The 21669-nt window shown below is 34.9% G+C and overlaps 1 protein-coding gene and 1 long non-coding RNA gene across 2 annotated transcripts; both read left to right on the plus strand.

The window, feature by feature from the left end:
* The first annotated feature begins 2995 nt into the window (after positions 1–2995).
* LOC131155547 (external alternative NAD(P)H-ubiquinone oxidoreductase B3, mitochondrial-like) lies at positions 2996–7865 on the plus strand. Its single transcript, XM_058108768.1, has 10 exons — positions 2996–3139; positions 3623–3899; positions 4746–4952; positions 5153–5403; positions 5988–6207; positions 6398–6502; positions 6613–6879; positions 6972–7093; positions 7342–7461; positions 7678–7865. The coding sequence occupies exons 1-10, from the start codon at positions 3051–3053 to the stop codon at positions 7763–7765; spliced, it is 1746 nt and encodes a 581-aa protein (XP_057964751.1). The 5' UTR covers positions 2996–3050; the 3' UTR covers positions 7766–7865.
* A 2347-nt stretch (positions 7866–10212) lies between these two features.
* LOC131156244 (uncharacterized) lies at positions 10213–18360 on the plus strand. The gene is made up of 2 exons (XR_009136934.1): positions 10213–10415; positions 17732–18360. It is a non-coding gene; the product is annotated as an uncharacterized LOC131156244 (long non-coding RNA).
* The last annotated feature ends 3309 nt before the right edge of the window (positions 18361–21669 follow it).

Genomic DNA, 21669 nt, shown 5'->3' on the forward strand with positions numbered 1-21669 from the left:
TATCTTTTTGTACATGCTTAATATCGTCCCTGTTTACAAACTCAATGTATAGATCAAATACCAAGTGATTTGTCATTATCAAAACCAAATTGGACTCATAGAGTCAACATGTTGAATTACTGGGATGAGGTAACTCTTAGTAAGACAAAATATGCTATTACCAATGTGTGGCAGATGAGTTTGCATAACGGTAATATCTGATTTAATAGTACTGTATGCTATAAACAACTAAGTATGAGAAAATACATATAAATAAAACACAATATAATTCACACCTATGTTGCTTAACATAAACTGTTTTCCAAAATATTCTATTCAAAATACTTTTAATATCTTTAGGTATGACCGTGGTTTCTGTAAATCTAGATATATAATAATATCTGAGAAAACTTCCCTGTATGGATAATTGAAAGTCATTAATTAACTCCTCATGACAGGGTTGTGCGGCCCGTAGGCAATACTTAACACTAATTGGCTAACTAGGATAAGTCAACTGAACTTTGATAGTTAGATCGACCACCTCAACCCTAACTAACGGGGAGCCTGTCCACAACAAAGGCACGATCGACTGCTGAAAATCCACATACTATCTGAGATATGTGGTTGCACTCTGAACTGAAATAGCAACGGTACCGTGCTCTAAAAACTGATCTGGTCCATCAGGGTCTGATACTATAAATATATAACTGATATATCCATATTACTAATTAACCATGATTATGTTTAATTGATCTGAATAAACTAAAATATCTGTATGTTATGGTTCTGAATCTATATATCATGGTTTACTAAAACTGAATTCCATATTTCTGTATAAGCTGTAAAAAATCATAAATTTGCATATATCATAATTCTGGCTAATACTGCGTATCGTGCTATCTATATAAACTGTACAATCATGGTATTGAGAAAACTGAACAATTTAACTTGGTAGAATTACATAAATCTTGATAACATGAAAACTGCATAAATTTTGTACTGTACTAATAAATTCCCATGCCACACAATTAATTAAATAATGCAAATATACTGAAATTTGTAAAACTACATAATTTTTCTTACTCTAAAAACACCCATAATCATATATTATATTTTACTGGCAAATATTTCTAAATCAGCTGGCATAGCGTATTTCCCTTACCTGACAAACTAAATTCGTCTGCTAATTCTAATTCACACCCACGATGTTCATAATTTCAAAATATTGAAATTAGACACAGATATATATTTCCCTGTCAATCAACTGAAAACTCAAAATAATTTTCATACTTATGTTTCCTGAATTATAAACTGTTCATCATCTTACCTGAGTTCCTGGGAACACCCTCTAGGTTCCCTAACATGTCTGCAAGGATCCTGAAATTATACCCGCGGCGCTCACCCAAACTCTGAATTCAATAACCCTAGTTCAATTAATTTAATCTCAAATAAAATACTCTTTTAAAATTTCCTAAGTCTATAAATTTCAAATAAACAATTAGACTCCCAAAAATAACCAATTTGCTTAATTCTCTAAATCTCACTCTCACTTTGGAGTGGTGCCTAGGACCCCCAAATTGAAAAATCGCTCCTGTTAAAAATTCGACGATCTAGACTAGGACCTTGTGATAGTGCCCCGATCGTCGATTTAGCTAAATATTTAAGGAGAAATTAAGAAAAGAAAGGGAGTATACATTTTCTCATGAGTGGTGCCTATGCCGCTCCTACGATAAATCTGTTTTGGTAGAAATGTCGGTGGCGAAAAATGGAGTCCAGCAATATTTTCTAATTTTCAATCGTCCGAATATTTATTGAAAATATGAGAAGAGAGGGAGAGAGAACAAGGAGTGAGAGAGACGAGATTCAAGGAGGGCCTATTGGCAGAATGAGATTTCAATTGAAATATGAGGAATCTTCAAAGCTTCCTAATACCTTTTTGTTATATATATATTATATTATATATATACAGATTACTTATCCTTATACATATATCTTTCATTTTATTCATTTAATTAATTCAATTTAATAATACTTAATTAATTAATTCATAATAATAATATTTTATTATATTTTTAATAATTTATTTATTTATTTTTTATATTCCAAACATATCATTTTTTGGGGCATTACATCAAAGATTATTCAATTTCATTCAACAACAAGTTCATTAAATAAGTGAATCAGTTAGATAGCTTTTGGTAGCAATTTTGATTTTTCTTGTAACTAGACATGAAAACATACCTAATTTGGATTCAGAAATCTCTTTTTCAATTTTATTCCTTATGAAAAATGAAAAAGTACAAAAAAAAAAAAAACTTAATACCCAAGTGATTAAAATTAAAATAATAAATTTAATTTTTGTACAACACTAAATTATAATATTTTTATTTATAATTATTAATTAAATTTATGCCAAGAAAATATTATTTATGCTAATAAATTAATAAATAACATTTCAAAAAATAATAAATAAATATATTTAAAAATATTATTGTAGGGTAGTTATAAGTGGTTATGGGTGTATTTTTGGAATATCTTTAAGCATATGGAGAGATTTTTGGAATAAATATGGATACTTACATGCGTATTTTGGGAATGTTAAATGTCGTACCCAAAAAAAGGGGATTTCCTTTCTAATAATAGAGTTTTGTACCCTTAAACTTTAAGAAAGTTAAAATTAAAAAATTATATATATTTAAATATTAAATATCAAATATATTAAATTATACGTTCAAATCATATTTGATTCAATAGTAAATGACTTTATATTTTTTTTCCCCAATATTATAAAGCATAATTGTGCACAAGGCCTTGAAGGGAGAAAGTTTGGGGCATTGTCGGCATCGCAGCAGTGGACGGCCGCCATGCAATCTGTCATTACACTCTCAAATACTCACGCAAATTAAATAAAGTAATGTTTACGTGACAGTTCTTCCACACCCCTCGCTCCCTATAAATAATTAAATATGTGTAATAAATACTAATAATTTTCGCTCGCTAATAACTGCTTCTTCAATCTTTCTTTCTTCGTCTCTGATCTTACCCCCTCCTCCCAGAAACTAGGGTTTACAATGAGACTGCATTCGTTTTACGACAAAGCCTCTAGCGCTTTTCATGGACATCCCACGCTTTCTAAGCTGCTCGTTGTCTGCACAGTCAGGTTTTCTTTTTGCCTTTTATTTTTTTTTTCCTTATACTGTGTTCAGTTAATACTCTTGAAATCGTTCGTGTGTTCTTCAAGAAAAATTTCTTGTGGGTTTTATTTGGAATGGTGTTTTGCGTACTGGCGACGTAGATGTTGTAGTGAAGACAATGTTTCAAGAAGAAAAATACTACTGTTTCGTCAATAAAAATGTCCGAAAATGTTTTTTTTTTTCTGCAAGTTTATATTTTTATGAAAGCAATGGACTTTTTGGTTTGTATCATTTACGGCTGAGAGAACATTTTTAAACAGCGACTTGATGAAGAATGTGTTAAAGCTATTATTTTTTTTCTCTATTGATAATCTGCAACTTCTGTTAATATTTGCATGTCTTTTTTGTTCTTTCTTCATAAAGAAAACAGTATTAATTTGCATATGTTATGTTATGTTATGTTCGGGAATTTCTAATGCTGTTTGGACTTGGATTTCCTAAATCTGCAGTGGTGGGGGTTTTCTGGCATTTTCTGATGCTAGGCCATTCCACGGGGCATATGCTGCTTCCCAGCAATTAGGCGAATGCAAGAAAAAGAAGGTGGTGGTACTTGGAACTGGCTGGGCGGGCACTAGCTTCTTGAAGAATTTGAAGGATTCCTCATATGAGGTTCAGGTGGTCTCTCCTCGTAACTATTTCGCATTCACTCCTTTGCTTCCGAGTGTGACATGTGGCACCGTGGAGGCTCGAAGCATTGTCGAACCAATTCGTAATATTGCCAACAAGGTAATAAACAGATTTGATCTAAAATGGCGTACATTATACATATCATGCATAACACAATCAGCAACACAAACACATTCTTAAATAGTACATCTATATCAATCTGTGGTGACAATTAATGTAAGCTAAATTCTGATTAGAAGATAGTTTGGAACAATATTCGCATGGTAGTTCATGGTCTGCATGAATTGTTATGAGCCCCGGTGACATAGGCAATTAGACTATGCAGTTTGACTGGTCAATTTTTGTTGTATGGTATTTGGTATTTTGGCTTCTCGGGGGACAGCAGTGCACTGTGCCATATGTAAATGATCCTGTTTTCTGTGAAGGTAATAACTTCTTCAAGCCCATGGTCACTGGGAAACTATATAGCAGATGCACATAATTGAATTTATAAAACAATATGATGTTTTAGTAGCTTTGAATATACATTTCTTTTTTGGATACATTTAAGGATTTTGTTTTTGTCTTTTCTATTTTTGAATGATATTAATGATAAAAGTACTTTCATAAATGTGACATGTTAATCCAGCAGCAACCTTGTGTTATGATTTATTCTTCCTGCATCTCACAGTGAATATGGGAGTTTTTTTTTTTTTTCTGATTAAGATGCCATTCTTGTATGTAGCCACTAATATATCAAATATCAATTGTTAAACCCACTACATGCTGTAAAATTGTAAATCTCAAAATTTTGGGGAGGAATGGTCATTATTGTGCGGCATAATGCCTTTGAGAATTGAAGATCATAATGGCTTACATGTTGTCAAGCAGTTCCAACCATTTCAACTTGCTAATTGTATAATAACATAATTCACTTACTCATTCTATTCATGCTTCCTATGGCAGAAAAGCTTAAGTGTCCATTTTAGGGAAGCTGAGTGTTATAAGATTGATCCAGAAAAGAAGAAAGTTTACTGTAGATCTACTCAAGACAGAGATTTGGATGGGAAAAAAGAATTTTCTGTTGACTATGACTACCTGGTGGTTGCCATGGGAGCCCGTGCGAATACATTTAACACCCCTGGTGTTGTAGAGAATGCCCACTTCCTGAAGGTACCACCTTAATCTGCTGTTGTGCTTTCACTGCTTCTTGTTGATAGTAATGCTTCTTCATTGGAGAAAATTTCTGCAAAGCTAGAAAAATCCTTTATGATCCTATAAATTGTTGGTCTCCGATAGGTTTTGCATAAGAGTTTCAACCAACTTTTCTATTTGTCACTACCAACAGGGGATTTTTCTATTTCTATGTCCAGGAAATAGAGGATGCTCAGAGGATCCGCAGGACTGTGATCGATTGTTTTGAAAGAGCAAACCTTCCTAATGTAACTGAAGAAGAGAGGAAAAGAATTCTGCATTTCGTAATTGTTGGTGGTGGCCCAACAGGTGTGGAGTTTGCAGCAGAGCTCCATGACTTTGTAAATAAAGATCTAGCTGAGTTGTATCCTGCGCTTAAGGATCTTGTGAAAATAACACTTCTTGAAGCAGGCGACCATATCTTGAACATGTAAGTAAAATAACGGTAGTTCAAACTTCAAAATATAGATTTTTCCTTCAAATTATGCTTTTTTTCTATTTGCACCTTTTTTGAATGATACGCAATCTCATTAAGTAATTTTGCTCCATATGATAATGATCATTCTACACAAGGAACACAAGATTAACCCATCTCTTTGGCAGATTCTAATGTCCTGGCTTCATTTGTTGAATGCCCATGCTCTAGGTGTTAACATGCTTAACAAAAACCAAGTCTGTAGAAGGCCTCAAAGTAACATCAGCCTTTCTGCAGCCATATTGACATGGCCATTTAAGGAAATAATTTTTTTCTTTTTCTAATTCTTGCATTCTACAGTCTTAATCTTACTTGTTAGGCATATGGTCTGGCAATAACTTCTAACTAATTTTCTTTAACTGATATTTCAGCTGGGTTCTCTTGTGATATGCGAACTCATAAATCTCAGGGTGGCTATAAGCATATACCATAGTGCCTTGCCGCTTGGAGGAGTTGTAGTTGTAGATAGATTAGGTTTTGTGCTGCACAATTTCAGTATTTTGGTGTTCTCATCCTTTCCAATTGCTCCTCTGTTGCAGGTTTGACAAAAGAATCACTGCTTTTGCTGAAGAAAAATTTCAGAGAGATGGTATCCATTTGAAGACAGGATCCATGGTGGTGAAAGTCACCGACAAAGAAATTTCTACTAAAGAAAGAGGAACTGGTGAAACTTTATCCGTACCATATGGAATGGTAGTCTGGTCAACTGGCATTGGGACTCGCCCAGTCATAATGGATTTCATGAAGCAAATTGGCCAGGTATATTTCTCTGAAGCTATGGTGTTGCATTCCTTGCCATTACTTCTCCACCTTGTTTAACTCTGTTCTTATAGATTTTGGTTTATTTCCTGGCCTATTAGTCATTTTCTAGACATAATTCACTAAGATTTTTTTGGTTCATTTATTTCCACTGATCACTGAGCAAACTTTTGTTTTGCTTTGAGTGCAGACTAACAGGCGTGCTTTAGCAACTGATGAATGGCTGAGAGTGGAAGGCTGTGAAAACATATATGCTCTAGGTGATTGTGCCACGATAAATCAACGCAAATTTACGGTATACATGGTCTAAATTCTTTATTTGTAAAACAAATTGGATGCTTTACACAAATTGTAAGTTTCCTATACAATGTTGCCAAGTCTGATTTTCTTTTCTGCTGTTTCTAGGAAGATATTTGGGCTATATTTAGGAAGGCAGATGAGAACAACTCTGGTAGTCTAAATCTAAAGGATTTTAAAAATGTCATGAATGACATTCGTGAAAGATACCCTCAAGTGGAGATCTATCTGAAGAAAAAGCAGTTAAAAAATATCGATGGTTTACTAAAGAGTGCTCATGGGAATCCCGAGAAACAGTCTATCAATATTGAAAGGTTCAAAGCAGCTTTTTCTGAAGTGGATTCCCAGATGAAAAACCTACCTGCAACAGCCCAGGTGAATGGAGTTCAGCATATTTTTTACCCCCTTAATCTGATGACATCTTTCTAAAGCCTACTTACATTCTCCTCCCCATCTTCATATTTTAGGTGGCTGCTCAACAAGGGGAATACCTTGCTAAATGTTTCAATCGAATGGAAGAGTGTGAAAAGCATCCTGAAGGTCCTCTCAGATTCAGGGCAACTGGACGCCATCGATTTCATCCTTTCAGGTACAAGTTGCAATTCTTTAATTGTCTTGAATAGGTCTTAAGCATTGCTCATGTCACAATTTTACAAATAAGTTATGACATCTTTACTCGCGCACATGCACGGATGCATGTATCTGTATGTATATATTGGGTTTGGTCCAGTGATTAATTGACCTATAGCTGGAAAATTGTGACCAACAATGGGGAGAGACTTTGTAGGAACTCGTGTTACAGGACTGATGAACTTGTGGTGGTTTCTGTGATCTCAGGTATAGGCATTTTGGGCAATTTGCTCCATTGGGAGGAGAGCAGACTGCAGCTCAGTTGCCTGGCGATTGGGTTTCAATTGGCCGTAGCACCCAATGGCTTTGGTATTCAGTTTACGCGAGGTAATCTTGATTCTTTTTCTTTGGTCTTTTTAAAAGCATTTTATCATGTTCATTCAACTTTTATGATTTGTTTGGTATAGAAGAACAGAATGGATTTGTTATTTATAATTCTACATATGTTTCATACAATTTTCATTCCGTTCCACTCATAACTCATTCCATTCTAGTGTGTGGGTTAGAATAATGTTCACTGTAATATTTTATTTCAACTTTCAGCAAGCTTGTCAGTTGGCGAACGAGAACACTGGTAATATCTGATTGGGGAAGGCGATTTATTTTCGGGAGGGACTCAAGCCGAATCTGAGGGAAGCAGGAGCTCCAGGGAAGAATGTTCTTCCACTACAATTTTTGTCAGATACAGCAGGCCAGATTTTTGTCTTCATTTCTCATTTTCTCCTCTAACATTCTCTAGCAATACCTTTTGGATCTTGGATTGTTCATTTTTGGGCTCTATGCTATTTTGTTATGGGATGTGTTTCATTCCCAATAATAATAATCAATTGGTTCATTAAATAACAATCAATGTTCAAAACAGTTAAAATCAAACATGGTACAATCAAACAATCAAGAAATGAAGAACATTGTCTTGAGCTATTCTTTAAGGAAAAAATCACGGGCGCCAACTGGATCCATTGATCAATGAAAATGGAGATTCCAAGAGGTTCATAATAATTAAACCCCGACAATGGAGAAGAACACATGACTTACTGGATTGGAATGTCCCATTGGCGTGCATCCAGTAAGGATTGAATTTATGAATTTTCCAAGTGTGAGTTGGGCGCATTAATTAATCATTCAATGGTAGATGATTAGTGGGGATGTTTGTATAAATAATCGAATTTCAATTGAAATGAACTCTTTAGGATTAATCAATACAATTTAGGAAGAAATAATGAAAGGACTTCAACTCAAATATTAGATTTTAGAATTGAAAGAGATAGAGAGATCAAGAACTCAAGTACCATGCCTACTTTTAACACCAACCACAAGAAAACTCTTACATTGCTTACTCTTAAGAAAAGTCTATGCTCCAACACCCTCAGATATGGTGCGGGCCCCTTCTCAGTTCTCATGGGGCTAGTCAAAAACAACGAAGTGATATGCCCAACAATTTTCCCCTCAAACCCATATGCGTTGTTTGGGGCTTAAAAAAGTATTAAAAAAAGAAAGGAAAATATGAAGTGATTTACTTTTTATTATCCAAAAAAAAAAAAAAAATTAAATTATTTGACAAAAAAATAATTTTATTATTTGATTTTTCTTAATTTTTAATCATATTGAAATATTTTTTACTTAGTGAAAAATAGATTTATTTTTTTGTTTTCCTTTACTTTCATTTTCTCAAACAAAATCTTTAATCTGAACAAACCCATAAAGCCAAGTACAAGGTTCAACGCCTCCAAATTTGTTGCATTTATATTTGCCAGGATGGTTAGTCATCTCCAAATTTCTTGCTTTTATTTTTGCGAGGATGGTAGTCGTCACACTTGATGCATTAGGATTTCTAGGCATTAATGTTTCAAATGAGATGAATTGCACTTTCAAATAGTTACAATGCCTCACATACTTATCTTGCTCTAAATCCAATTTTATCGTAACAAATCCCTTAAACTGTGTTTGGGGGTATTGAATTCTGGATTAGATTTGTATAAATTTAAACAAAACATAATGTAAAATTTTGTTGAATTTCTTTCAAATTCATGTAAAATTAAATTTAAAACTCAAAATTCATGCCCCAAATCACAAAATCCCTTTAATAGTTGAAAATATTTAAAATTTTTGATCGCATGAAGTGGCTCCCTCTTCTATTGTCAAGTCGCATATACCTTTGGCTTTAACTATGTTATGTGTTAATTGTGTTTACATAATGATGATTATTGGTGTGATTAACCATGTGTATTTTTTTTTTTTTATTTCTAAAATTTTTTATCAAGACTGTAAAAAAGTTTAGAAAATTAGAATCTGACATATACCTCTTAGCCCAATTAAGAACTTGATGTTATGGCTGATTTTTTATTTATTTATTTATTGGCAGTATATGTCTAGTATATTTTATTTAAAAAAAATTATAAAATTCCGCCTTCTTTTTAAATTTTTCAATATTCATATTACAGAGATAGAAAATAAAAAATTTGTTTAGTTGTGTAAAATGTTTATTTTTATTTTTATTTTTAAATTTTAAATTTATATAAAAGAAGGCAATTCGTTTTTCAATTTTCTAAAAATTGTATAAGCTACTATTCGAGATCATGGATTTGGAAGAAAATAAAATTTCATATTATATTTTGTTACATTTCACACAATTTCAAAAATCGATATTCGAATTTCATTATTCAACCAGAGAGTAAGAAATTAGAAATAGAGAAAAAAATAAAAAGAACTTTCAAACTTTTCTACACAAGTTTATAAAATTGAAAAACAATGTAATATTTTTGTAAATATTTGAAAATTGAAAAAGGAAAATAAAGCTACTTTTACAAGTAAATAATGTTTTTTTTTTTTTTGGTTTTACATTTTTTGCATAGAAAATAAAAAATTAACTAAACTTTTTTGTAATTCTTCATAAAGCTGAAATGAAAAATAAAAATTATTTTCGAATACTAAGCATACCCTTAGTATTATTCCACTCTTTTTTATAGTAACAAATTGGTAAACATGCTTATGTCACCCAAAACCATTATATCTTAATTTATTAGTGAATTATGATATAATACTTAGAATATCTATATATATACTTAGAAGGGATAGAAAATAATGGGTAGAAAATAATTTGCTTGTGAATTGAGCCAACGAAATTAACCTTCTCTCTTCCTTATTCTTCGTGCGCTGTTCTTCATTTTCTCCTCTTTTTCCAGTCATTTTCGGGTGCGGAACTGTTGATAAAAACCTTCTCGGGTCTCCGTTCAAGCCAGCTGGGGAGAGAGGGGCATTAGCTCCGCTGTGTGTTCCATTTGGTATGTAATTTTCCTTATGATTTTAGCTTCTTTTTTGGTTTAGTTGTTATTCTTACATTGCTTGAGGTTGTAAGTTTTAATCTCCTTGAAATTCTAATTTTAAATCTCATTTTACGTAAAATCTTGCCATAAGATGGTTGATTACTAAGAATTTAGTGTCGAGTCTTTTGCTTTTTTGATGTTAGTAGGATAGCTGCATGTTTAAGCTTTGAAATTGAAAGTTTGTGTGCAATACATTAAAATTTATTCTGGTGTTAATGCGTTGGATTTGAACTAATCCCGTAAATTCATTCCTCAAGTATGAAATGGGACCTTCTTCATTGTTATAAATTAAAGTGAATTGTTAGATTGAATATCTGGGGGAATATTGAACTATTATATACTTGTTAAATCGTGTTCGGCAAATTTTCGTTATTTTATGATCCTAAACGCAAATTTTTTATTTATTTATTAAATTTGGGCATATTTCCAAAACTAGAGTTTTTCCCCAACTTTAAATCTCATCGGGTTTCAAAAGATATGCTTAGGTTCTAGGTTAGCAACTGAGTCTCAAGGACGTTGCGGTTCCATTTTGAAATCAAGAAATGATTTCACACTCCTTTTCAGAGCATCTTGAATTCTTTTCAACATACGATTGTTTAAATTCCCCTTTTCCTGGTTTTTAATCTGTCTTATTACAAATTTACAATTAAAGACTTACAAAAGCAGAACATGGTTCCTGAGAATAATCCAATGTAAAGTTCCTTTGTAATCCTAAATTTTGACTGCTAAGTCAGCAGTTGACCACTTAATCTTAGTGTAACTGTTAGGTTGTGTAACAACAATGTATACCTTAGGTACACAAGTGGGAGACGGAGTAGGTGTGGGTTCATATGCAGGTGTGGGGAAATAGGGAGTTGTTGAAGAATCAAAGGTTGGAAGTGCTGAGGAAGCATCCATGTGAATTATAAACAATATTGGCAAAAATATGTATACTAATGTAAAAATACTAACATATATTTTTTTGATAGCAAAAGAAGATTTCATTAGTAGGAATAGAATTTACATGAGGGAGAATGAGACATCTCCCAAAAAGGCCTGGAACATCCAGAAGAAACTGCTAATAAATACCAAAAAATAAAAGATAACATGCCAATGGGTTCCTCCAACCTCTGTGTAACTCATGGAGAACTAATTCCTTTGAAAAAGCCCAAAACAGTGCACCACAGTGAGGCCAAATACTGAATTTTAACCCAAACCAGCTTGCAGTTTAATTTCTTCCCATTGAATATCCTTGCATTATGCTCCAACTTTAACCCCCATAAAACTGCAAGTATTCCACTCTCCTTTGGACTGCCTTATCCTTTCTTCTACCAAAGCTTGTCAAAGAAATAGCTAACAATTCACCAACTGAAGAAGGGCATACCCAGCTCTCTCCAGAAATACCAAATAGCATATTCCAAATCCGTCAAGAAAATTCATAGTGCAAATAAGATGAGAAGCCATCTTAGAACTTTTGTAACAAAGCATACATTGGGGGAGAAAGCCTTCAAAGGTCTCCTAATTTGCAGCAAGTTATTAGTATTAATTTTATTGAACACAGCCAGCCAAATAAAAGCTTTAATTTTTGGAGGAGCCTTAGCCTTCTAGATGAAATGATAGAATGGTAAAGAAGAGTTGGAGTGAGTGGAGAACTCAAAAAAAGATTTACAAGAAAACACTCTTGAGTCCCAACTAATCCAAAGACCAAGACCGTATATGAGTATATCGCTCCTTGAAGAAAGGTTACTTTGAAGAAGACAACTCGACTAACTCCCTATATGAGGTCTCCAAAAATGGAGATTCCAAGAAACCAATGGACTACTCAAATCTCCAACAAAGAAAGACATGGCCCTATTTTGCTCAGAGCTCAGTTGAAATACTAATATAACACTCATTCTATGCTCCTACGCCGTCAGGAGGTTAAGCAAGGGCAAGATTTATGCAGTCTGACTTCAATCCTTGGAGAAGCTGTTTCCACAATGTCAATGTCTGAGTCTGTTACTTTCAAGTTTGGATGTAATATGTTTACTGTTGACTGAAGGCTCGCCTTCATTGGCAAAATTGTGCATAAAACCATAAAATAAAACACTAATGTATATTTATTTTTTATAAAAACATAAAATAAAAATTAATACATAATCTAACATAATTGCGTTAAAATATTTTCTTAACAATGCCTAAGAAATTCTAAAATTATGAACTCAATCTCCATTTAATCCATAATATTGAACTCTTAGGTTTATGGATTCTGAGAGGTTTTTTGAGATTTATAATGAGTGGAATGAGGTTTTGAATGACAGGAGTGAGAATTAATCATGATTGAGGTTCTATCAAGGTGCTAACTTGAAAGTGTGGAATAAATATTTTTGAGACAGAAACATCGCCTTGTAAGGATGTTCCTATAACTAATATTTATGTTAAGCCAAGTATTCTCCTGCATTTGTGGCCTGGTCGCTTATGGGGATAAAGAAATACTGGATAACACCCATTGGGGGTATAACAATAGTCAAGTGTTGAATACAGGATAATTTAACAAATCTGATGTAGGTTTGAAGACTGGATGCAGCAGATCACTCTTGGACAGTAATCAATGGGGATTCTCTTTGACAAAGAATGATTGTTCAGATAAACAGGCTGAGAAAGCTAAAACATAAAAGGCTGAGTCTTTGGTTCAGATTCATAAAATTAATAGTGGATCTGATAAGCTAGGTCCTTAGGCTGGATCCTTTAAAGTGGATTCTTGTTCAAGAACAACGCAGTTCAGGTCTGAGTTGTGTGAAATATTTGAAGAACAATGTCTTAATCCTGAACTGCAGACTAAAATGGTTTTAAAAGGATGTGATGATGGAAGCTTTTCTTTGGTGGAAAGCTCTGCTGATACAAGAACTGAGTCTTGGGAAAAGGACATTGGTAAGAAACATTTGAGGAAGCGTAAATGTGGTTATTATAGGAGTAGAGTAATTTTAATTGTGATTTTGGGTGTGATGGTAGTCTTTTATTGAATGAGTTCCATGAGAAGTTTGACAGTGATTGGGTTTCAACTAGGTTGAAGGAGGATGTTTCTCATGTGGCAGAGTCTCTTATTGTTGGTTTGGATGGTTTGGAACTTGGAAGGGATTTCCATTTTTGAGGATGAATGAATTTAAAAAATGCACTCATTGGTTGGATTGAGGAGTAGGAGCTTGATCTTAATTGAATTGCTATTTTACCCAATCTTGTCTCTCCAGAGGCGTTTGGTGGTGAAGAGGAGTTGGTTACTAAAATCTAATGAACAAGATGGAATTGTAGTTGTTGGTGGCCGTGGGAAAGGAAGAAAGGTTTTTTTTTTTTCTTTATAATTTCTTTAGTTTTATTTCATTTTTTATTTTTATTTTGAGGACTCCTTGTCCTTTTTAGCTTGTATGTTCTTTGTCTCTTTCTTAATAAATTTCCTTTGCATTAAAAAAAGTTAGTGTAATTTAACAAATAGAACATAAATGCAGGTAAGAATTAGACCTAGAGCCACAGCTCTCATTATTTGTTTAGTCACACTTAACCTGAAACCTTGAATTGTTTGGTTTACAGTATATCGGCACTTAACAATGATATTTGTAACCCATGGGATAAGAACCCAAGCCAGACACAATTTCTATTTCCAATATTTATTTTGAATCTAACACACTAAACACAGTATATTGTTGTTTACAAAGTGAATTTTGCTATCCTCACAAGAAAAACATCATAAGAAATTCTCATTAGTTATGTGGAATCCCATAATTTGTTGGAATTAGTTGACTTTTTTAAATTCCATAAATTTCTACGAGTCATGGGATTCCATAAATTTCTTGTGATGAATTGATTTTTCATTATAAAGTTGTTGCTTTTGTGTTTTAATTAGTATGGATGAGGGTCCATAAACTTGGTTCATATGATTGAATTGTTAAATTGTAAGATATTACAAACTAATGCAAATAACTATCCAAAAATAAACATGCACTGGTAAAAGGCCTTAAATTAGCTTTGAGTCATGTTAGTGCTAGCTTGATTAGTAGAATTACCCTCACTAATGGTTTGCAGAAGAAGTTAGAAGCAAAAAAATTATTCAATATAGAGCAAATCAGATTATCAAAATAAAAATTAAAAGCCCATTCACAGATGAAATGGTTCTTAGCTAGAAGCAAACATTAGAATCCCATTGAAAAAAAAAAAGGTAAATATAAGCATATGCAGTCTTATCTCCATGCTTGTAGAGACTATTTCAGTTATTTGAACCTCTTACCTTCAGTTTTGGGTATAATATTCTTGCCATTGAGTCAAGGCTCGCTCTTGTTAGAACTCAATTTTTACTAATAAAAAAATCTATTCAATGGTTCTAAGATGAGGCATAAAATTAGATTACCAAAAGCAAAAATTGAAGGTCTGAATCATTTGTTTCATCAAGGTAACAGCTAATTAGAGGATCTAAGAAGAAAAAGAAAGAATCATGATATGTGTGTGTGTGTGTGGGTAGAGAGAGAGAGAGAGAGAGAGAGAGAGAGATTTGAAGAGGTGCACAACTAGCCTTTGATTAAAAGAGGACATGCGAGAGTTAAGTTGCCCTTGCTGTAAGCAATATTGCCCAAGTTGAGCTGCAAATGAGTTAAGGTGTTTGTGAGCTATCGAGGGCTTGGTTCAATAAGAACTTTTTCTACTTGGCTCACCAAGATAAATGATCTTAGCTTGAGTTTAAATTTGAATCTTGAAGCTAATTGAGCCAGGCTTGAGCTAGATGAAACTTTTCTTGGCAAGCTCATGATCTAGCTCATTTAATGGTTTGCAAGTTGGCTTGTTTAAATAGCTTATTTAAAAATAGGCTTGTTTAGTTGGCTCATGAGTTTATTCATTAAGTACGTGGATTTGCATATAGGCTCAAAATTTGACTTGTTTATTGGCTGTACAAATTCATTTTAAAGCTTTTTTAAGACATTAGTTAACATTGATATTTTTAAAAGTATTTTCTCTCTAGTCATCCCTAGTCACCATTGTTTTAAATAGGGGTAGGTGATGGTTTTTTGGGTCTCCGATACCATTACACGCTACTGAATATTGGTGGGAAGAAAAATCATTGTTGTATAGTTCATCATGGACCGCTACCGTTATGTAATGGCTGCTACAACCATTGTGTAACTGCTATAGAACTGTCATGCAAAAAATTAAAATAGAAAATTCATTTTTCATAATTTTTTTATCATTGTTTTCCCTTTATAAATTATTCTTCATAATAATAAGATGTGAGGAGGGGGAGGGGGAGATTATTATAAAGATGATAATGAACTAATAGTACAATTTTTTTTTTTTGGAGTGTTCATAGGAGATGCATTAATTAACAATTTGATGTGAACACTATAGTATAAAAAAATTTATTTATTTTATTATATTAGTAATTTGATTTTTTTTTCTATATTTTCTACTTTAACTTTCTTTTTCATTTTTTGTTTTTTTTTTTCTCGATCAAGTTGTTAGTACTTTATTTATTTAATGATAAATTTTATGATTATGTATTGTAGTTTTAAAGCTCAGGTTATGGTTATGTATAACTTGTTAGTCTAAATTTTTTTATATTTTAAAATTTAACAAATAAAATAAGAGAACTTATTTAGTTTTTTGTATTATTTGTATGGCTTGTGTGCCTAATGAATTGGTGGTTTGTATATTGAATTTTGTTTTATTAATTAATTCATCAAACATATGATTCATGAAAAAGTGTATTAATGTAATAGAGGTTTAAAACAAATGTAAAATTTGTTGCCCTTAGTAACCAACTTTAATAAATTGAACTAAAGGATCCAAAATACTAAAACCCTTTTAAGAAGAGTTAAGGGCTTAACACATGCAAATATACCAATGTACATACAATTTTGTGTGCTTGAAAAAAAAAATTCACAGCCGTTTACGCCCGCTCCCGAATACCAATTTGCTAGAAATAAGGAGCTAGCACATCGCACGCGCGCACACACACACACACACTATATGTAGCTTTGTTCATGACTCAATGGAATCCGTTAAAGAGATACAAAAATAAGAAAATTCACCACTCTAAAGATACTGATAATTCACCACTATAGAGATATAGAGTTTAAAAGATAAAGTTCACCAAACACAAAAGAGATATAGAAGTGAAGAGAAATAAGGCAAGGCCAAAGCCTCCAATGTTCATTCAAATCACACTCTAATATGCTAATAGATGCCTTAGATGTTCTTATAGACTTGGAACAACCCTTTAAGCGTAGGAAATGATACTCCATGTTTTTTGAAAAGTATAATTGTCTTTGACAAAATAAAGACTCAAAAAAAGAGCTTTATTAGATAGGGAATACAAATAGACACATAAAAAGCTTAAACTAGCAAGCTGCACACTAAAATTCGGACTACTATCCAATTAATGTCTAATTTAATATGTTGAAAATAACACTTCTTCAACTTTAATTCCATATATGGCATGCATACTTTTAACCTCTAGATTCTTTTCCAAAATGTGCTCAAAATTGAGCCAAAACTTGTTGATCCACAACTTCCAGAATTGAATTTGTATGCATTGTTAAGCCAATGTCTAATAGCCCAAATTCACTTGAACTCATTGAGCACACTCCTCTATCACATCCTGATGCTCCCACTTCTTGCTACACCTATTACCGTTACGTCATATTACCTTTTATTTCTATTTAATATTTGTTAGAATGACACTTTACCTAAAAGTTTAAGCTATTAGATTGTAGGCCAACACTGTATATCAAGCTTTAATGCTCCCTTGCACATGTAGTTTGATAGCACGTAATAGATAAATAAACGATAAATAACACCCATTATAGGGAATATAATAATTTTTTAAAATTTGCATAATAAATGCAGACAATAAGATTAGAATCAAAGGCCTCTTGGTAACTAACTTAGATACAATTTTAGATTGCGAAGTTTAAGTTGTTAGGTTGTGGGCCGACAATATAATCTAACTTTAATAAAAACCATGCTAGTTACATTTTATTTTCATCTTAAAATCTTTTTCATAAGACAATATAACACAAATAAAAATATTATGCCTATGATTGTAAATGGACTAAATCATTTGTTTATCTACATTAATGAGCAATTGTTTTAGGATCCATTTAAAAGCTCATTAATAAACAATGAAAATTTGAATGTGATTAGACTTTGCATATTTTAATCGTATTTAATAAATGAATTGAATGTGAACAAGACTAAGCTTGGCTCGTTTAATTTATGACATAGCTTGGTTTTATATCCCGTTTATTAAACAACACATGTTTAAACATGTCAAGCTTGGCTCGGCTTGGCTCAATCGCAGCCCTGTGCCCAAGCTACAAATCTGCGAGGAGGCCTTTGATTTGATTAGAGGAGGGAGAAAAGGGAAGGAATGGAGGGGGAAGGAAAGTGAGGGATTTCATCATCAGAGGAGCGTGTCATCAGTGCGAGAGGAGTTGTTGTCAATGTCCAGCCTCCAGGCCTCGAATAGATCAGCAATGGCTGCTAATCCTAGCTTTCTGCACCCTCAGAATGGCTAAACCAGCGCCAATTAGCTAATGCATCATTTTGTGTATATGGACTGAAATCAAATGCAAAAAGAAAGAAAAATGGCAGATTCAATTGCTTAAAAATGTCCTTATAATTTTAGAATGTAGACTTGGTAAATGCATGCAAAAATGTGATTTTAATGATTTTACCGTTTTGAACTTTTGACACTAGATCCTAGTATCCTACAGTGACTCCAGCCCTGAATGAGAGTGTTTGTAAACAAGGCGGGTGATCTTAGGATCATAAACTCGCAAACTCGTATGATTTTAGGTGTTAAACGTACATTCTTAACAATAGTGGTTGTTGAAATTTCTTTTATATGATTTTTATGTAATGGATTGAAAATATATGGAAGACGGAATGATTGTTATTCAAAGGATTATTTTTGAGTTGAATTTGATATGTCCTAAATATATCAGCTTATAAAAGAAAGTCAAAACTTAGCAATCACTATCCAAGTCAAATCTTCTGACAGAAGCAATTAGTTTTAATCCAATAATGAAGGGAGAGATCCACGTTGGCGCCTTAAACGCTTAGAGTGATCCATGCTAACACTTTAAACCTCCAGAGTGATCCACGCCCCCATGTCATAATGATGAATTACCTCAAGGGTTAAATCTCGCCATTATAAAGAATGGTGATGCAAACAAATTAAGGTAACTCACTCTTAACCCAATATTACTGTTGCATTCAACCTCTTGGAAACATTCCCTTAGGCATTGGAGTGACCCCTCGGAGTACACCTCGGGTCCTCCAAGCCTGCTTTGTTTTCATCCTTTTCAGGTAATCGGAAGTCAGAGAGTAACGTTGCAGGTCATCACCATTTTATCCCGCAGCAGTTGGCGCCGTATGTGGGTTTTTCTTCTGAGAGGTGCTCATTTTGCTTCCGACCTTTGACACTCAAATAATGATAACCATTCACGACTCAAGCTCCAGCCTTGCCGTTGGAAAAGAATCACCCCAGTCCATTCACTCCACACCCATAGAACATTTAGGAGTCATCAGGGAGGAATTTCTCTCCTTCCAAAAGAAAATGGAGGACATGTTCAACCTACTCTTGCAGCAAAAGAGTCAGGAAGAGCATGCACAAACAACAGGTTAGCCCCCAACCCACCTAAGAAAGTAGAGAAACTAAAGGAGAGTGGAAAAAACTGACCTCACTAAGAAGGAGGAAGACGCGAACAGCGTAGGAATGAACGAGTAAAGATCGACCGAGTTAGAGGAAATGATTAAGAAGGTAGACCAAATTGAGAAGATGATGAAAGAGGACTGAATTGACCCCTTTTGCGGGGAAGCGTCTCTAAAATCCTTGGAGCCACCGTTCAATGAAGAAGTAATGGAAGTCCCGCTGCCCAGCAAGTTCAAAATATTCACTTTTGAAATGTACGAGGGTTTGATTGATCCGATTGATCATCTGGACACCTTTAAAGTGTTGATGCAATTGCAGGGCGCACTTGAGGCCATCATGTGCCGGACATTCTCAGCCACCCTTAAAGGTAGTGCTAGGGATTGGTACCAAGCCCTATGACCTAGATTGATCGGCTCCTTTTCTAAGATGGAACTACAGTTTACCAGTCATTTCATCAGCAATCGAAGAATCGTCAAAACTTTGGTTCATCTAATGAACTTAGTTCAAGGAGAACGAGAGACGCTGAAAAAGTTCATGCACCGCTTTGTCGTCGTGACCGTGGAGATCCACAACCTGGACATTGGAGTGGCGTTGGCAGTCCTGACCACGACCCTGCATCTAGGAAAAACTTCTCGTCTTCTCTAAGAAAGAGACCCCCAGCTAACATGGGAGAGCTAATGGTAAGAGCGCAGAAGTATATTAATCTGGAAGAGGTAATGGACACAAGAAAAGAGCGAACTTATTTGAAGAGAAAGAGTTCGAGTGATACGGGGGAGGCCTCTAAAATAAGGAAGGGGCAAGAGAGTAACAAATTGCAGAGCAGCTCTTGGGGGTTAGGATATACAAGCAAGTTCCGATCCTACACTTCCCTAGATGTCTCGCATACTAATGCCGTAGGGAGTTCTGACCTAATCTAGCAATGCCCAAGGAAATTGTTCCATAAATTTGCATCTCTGTTAGTCATGTACTTGAACATTTTGTGTGTCTTTATTAAATTATCAAATTTTGCATACATACCTATATCTACATTCTCTTTCACGCTATTCGATTTTAGCCTAAAATATGAGCACAATTCATTAGGCAAAGAAGAATCGGTCCAACTGATGAGCAACACTCGTGAGGCGAGAAGACTGTCTAACAAGTGAGCACGACTTATTAGACAAAATTGGCCCAACTGACGAGCAAAGCTCGTGAGGCCAGAAGACTGTCCAACAAGTGAGCACAACTCATTAGGCAAAGAAAAATTGGCCCAATTGACAAACAATGCTTATGAGGTCAGAAGACTGCCCAACAAGTGTGCACAACTTATTAGGCAAAATCAACCCAACTGACGAGTAAAGCTCGTGAGGCCAGAAGACTGCCCAACAAGTGAACACAGTTTATTAGGTAAAGAAGAATTGACCCAACTAATGAGCAACACTCGTGAGACCAAAGACTGCCCAACAAGTGAGCATGGCTCATTAGGCGAAATCGGCCCAATTGACGAGCAAATCTCGTGAGGTCAGAAGACTGTCCAACAAATGAGCATAGTTCATTAGGCGAAATCGGCCCAACTGACGAGTAAAGTTGTGAGGCCAGAATATTGCCCAACAAGTAAGCACAACTCATTAGACAAAATCAGCCCAACTGACAAACAAACCTTGCGAGGCCAGAAGATTGCCCAACAAATGAGCATAGCTCATTAGGCGAAATCGACCCAATTGACGAGCACAGCCTGTGAGGCCAGAAGGATGCCTAACAAAAGCCCAGGAAGAGCTGCACAATAAAAACAGCCCTACAAGAATGGCCACAAAGATCAGCTTGGCAGAATGTGCCCACGAATAGCTGATCGACAAAAATGGCTCGGCAAGAATTACCCTAAAGAGCAGCTCGGCGAATCAGTTCGACAATATTTGCTCGGCAAGAACGACTCGGCAAGAATTGCCTTGAAGTGCGGCTCGATAAGAATGGTCATGAAGAGCAGCTCGGTAGCTCCGCAGAATTCCCATGAGGAACAGCTCGGCAACTTGGCAAGAATGCTCAAGAAGAGCAGCTCGGCAGCTCAGAAAGAATGAGCCCATGAGGAGCAGCTCGGCAAGAATGTCCATGAGGAGCAGCTTGGTGGCTCGGCAGAATTCTTATGAGGAGCAGCTGGTAGCTCGGCAAGAATGCCCAAGAAGAGCAGCTCAGCAGCTTGGCAAGAATGGGTCCATGAGGAGCAATTTGGCAGCTTGGCAAGAACGCCCATGAAGAGCAGCTCAATGGCTCGGCACGAATGTCCCACGAAGAGCTGCTCGACACAAATGCGTTATGGAGATCTACTCAGCACAAATGTCTTATGGAGACTTGCTTAACACACAATGCTCGACGAAGACCTGCTCAGCATCATTGGCTCGGGTGAGCCAAAAAACCCAGCTCGGCACGACTCGCACACAGAAGCATCAGCTTGACAAGCCACAACAAAATCTGGCTTGGCCAATCGGCTTGGCAAAGTCGTGTGCGCCTCCACCTCGGCTCGGATTAGCCGAATCCCCCTCGAGTTCGAATCGGCAAAGCCAGGGGCGCCGCAAGATTAGC

Source organism: Malania oleifera, chromosome 5, assembly GCF_029873635.1.
Source record: "Malania oleifera isolate guangnan ecotype guangnan chromosome 5, ASM2987363v1, whole genome shotgun sequence".
NCBI lineage: Eukaryota > Viridiplantae > Streptophyta > Magnoliopsida > Santalales > Ximeniaceae > Malania > Malania oleifera.

What these genes read in the sequence shown, in the direction of transcription:
- LOC131155547 (XM_058108768.1), top strand. Translation starts at nt 3,051, where the DNA reads ATGAGACTGCATTCGTTTTACGACAAAGCCTCTAGCGCTTTTCATGGA. An exon ending in TCATGAAGCAAATTGGCCAG is followed by an intron (nt 6,208 to 6,397) that starts GTATATTTCTCT and finishes CTTTGAGTGCAG; the next exon opens with ACTAACAGGCGTGCTTTAGC. An exon ending in TAAATCAACGCAAATTTACG is followed by an intron (nt 6,503 to 6,612) that starts GTATACATGGTC and finishes TGCTGTTTCTAG; the next exon opens with GAAGATATTTGGGCTATATT.